The sequence below is a fragment of the Eupeodes corollae genome, chromosome 3 (genome assembly GCF_945859685.1).
Source record: "Eupeodes corollae chromosome 3, idEupCoro1.1, whole genome shotgun sequence".
Classification (NCBI taxonomy): Eukaryota; Metazoa; Arthropoda; class Insecta; order Diptera; family Syrphidae; genus Eupeodes; species Eupeodes corollae.
Window position 1 is genome coordinate 57,224,996 of NC_079149.1, and position 1,820 is coordinate 57,226,815.

General features: G+C 31.2%; 1 protein-coding gene across 1 annotated transcript; it reads left to right on the forward strand.

Moving 5' to 3' along the window:
• The first annotated feature begins 552 nt into the window (after positions 1 to 552).
• On the forward strand, positions 553 to 1,504 carry LOC129951748 (uncharacterized). The gene is made up of 3 exons (XM_056064070.1): positions 553 to 708; positions 773 to 1,129; positions 1,199 to 1,504. Exons 1-3 carry the CDS (start codon positions 661 to 663, stop codon positions 1,451 to 1,453), a joined length of 660 nt encoding a protein of 219 aa, XP_055920045.1. The 5' UTR covers positions 553 to 660; the 3' UTR covers positions 1,454 to 1,504.
• The last annotated feature ends 316 nt before the right edge of the window (positions 1,505 to 1,820 follow it).

The following is a 1,820-nucleotide window of genomic DNA, read 5'->3' on the forward strand; positions in this document are numbered from 1 at the left end:
CTCTTTTACGCCCGGGAAACTAGATTCAAGGCTAACTCTGTCCTTGGCTACGAGCTTTATTCAAGATGAGTGAAAGTGAAACCAAACAGCGCATAACTCAAGTAACAGCTGTCAAAAAGAACATTTCCGAAAAAAAGTATTGTCAGAGTATTGGTTAGTTTGAAACCATTTTTTGTTTTTAAAGTCTTCTAACTGAAATATATAAGACGAAAAAAACCAATTCGCAGTAAAATTAAAATTTTACTGACCACTGTAATTACAAAAACCTGAGACATTTGAACTTAAAAGCTTTTCTGATCATAAGGTCTAATAGATTGACGTAGAAGTTATCGATCATGTATCAAAAGTAATTATTTTCATTAATAACTTATTCCGTTTTTTTTTATAAATATCTTAAGAAACAGATAAGATGAGATTTTTTTATTGTTTAACTTTGATAAGTTTAAATTTTTGTTTGTTGTTATCACAACGCTGCATTAGAATTGATAAAAAACAAATAACTCATATATAAATACAGAATTATAATCTATTGATATCTTCATCCGGAGCCTTGAGTTAAGGCTATAAAAAAGCATTAGTAAAGCTTATAGTTTGTCAGTCTTTCATCGATTCAAATACTGTTGGTTTATTTTGGTATAATATAATAAAAAACAAGCCATCATGCAACTCATTGGAAGGGTTACCATTATCACACTTTGTGTTTTGGCTGTAAGTTAGATTTTATAATATATTGAGGCATTTTTCTCAAGATAATTTCTACTCCATCAAACAGGCATACTCTTTACCATCGCTGACCGAAGCCTATTTAGAAAATGGGAATGTAATGCTTCCAGTTTTACTGTCACAATTACAAAGAGCCACTGTCAATCCTCCAGCACCGAACAATAACACACACGACTTATGTACTTCGAAATTCAGCAAAGATGTTACCAAAATTAACAACGATACTGTAAATCAAACTCAACAGTGTTACAAATCAGCTGACGCTACACTTGAAGAATTTGATGTTAATGTTCTCAACAAAACTGTTGTCAAAGTAAATGCACTGTCGAAAACAATCCAAATGACACTCGCAAACTGCTCGGCTAAGACTTCAAACAAAGATTCATTGAATTGTTACCTCGAAACCGTGAGTTGATCAAAATGTTTTTCAAGTTTTTTTTTCGAAATAATATTAAATATTTACATTTCATTTTAGTTTGATAAAACTATGGCTAATTTAAATAACCTCACAAGCCAAGCTCAAGTTGCAGCTAGTTCAATTATTGATGTTGAATATTCAGCTGAGATTGAAGCTAAAATTTGTGTCAATCATGCTCTTGTTGGAAGCAAAATTAATTCGAGTATTGCTGCAAATGACTTGCAGGTTTGCTTGAGCAACATATCCGTTGTTGGTGGTAGGGATGCCTTGAGAACGGCTCTAAAAACTGTTAACGTCTTCACTTTGAATTGATATTTATGATCAAAAAATAAAAAGAATTTTCAAAGCAATGTTATTTCATTATGTGTGTGTTTTAATGTGTTTTTGGAAAAGCTAACGTCTGAGAAATTTTGTTGATAAGCGTTATTATTTTAATCAGATACTCTGAAAATCCATTAAAATTTAAACCCCATTTTTCCCTCTATTCTTTGTGATGAAATACAATAAAACAATTCCTTTTTTAAGATTTACAGCAAACTCCTTAAAAAGGCCAAACAAAATATAAAAGGTGCCCAAAATAATACATCCAACATCAACGATAATCATGGATAATAGTATAATCTGTTCTTCGGCCCAAAAGTTCCATCAAAACACCCAAACATTACAATTAAAGATAAAA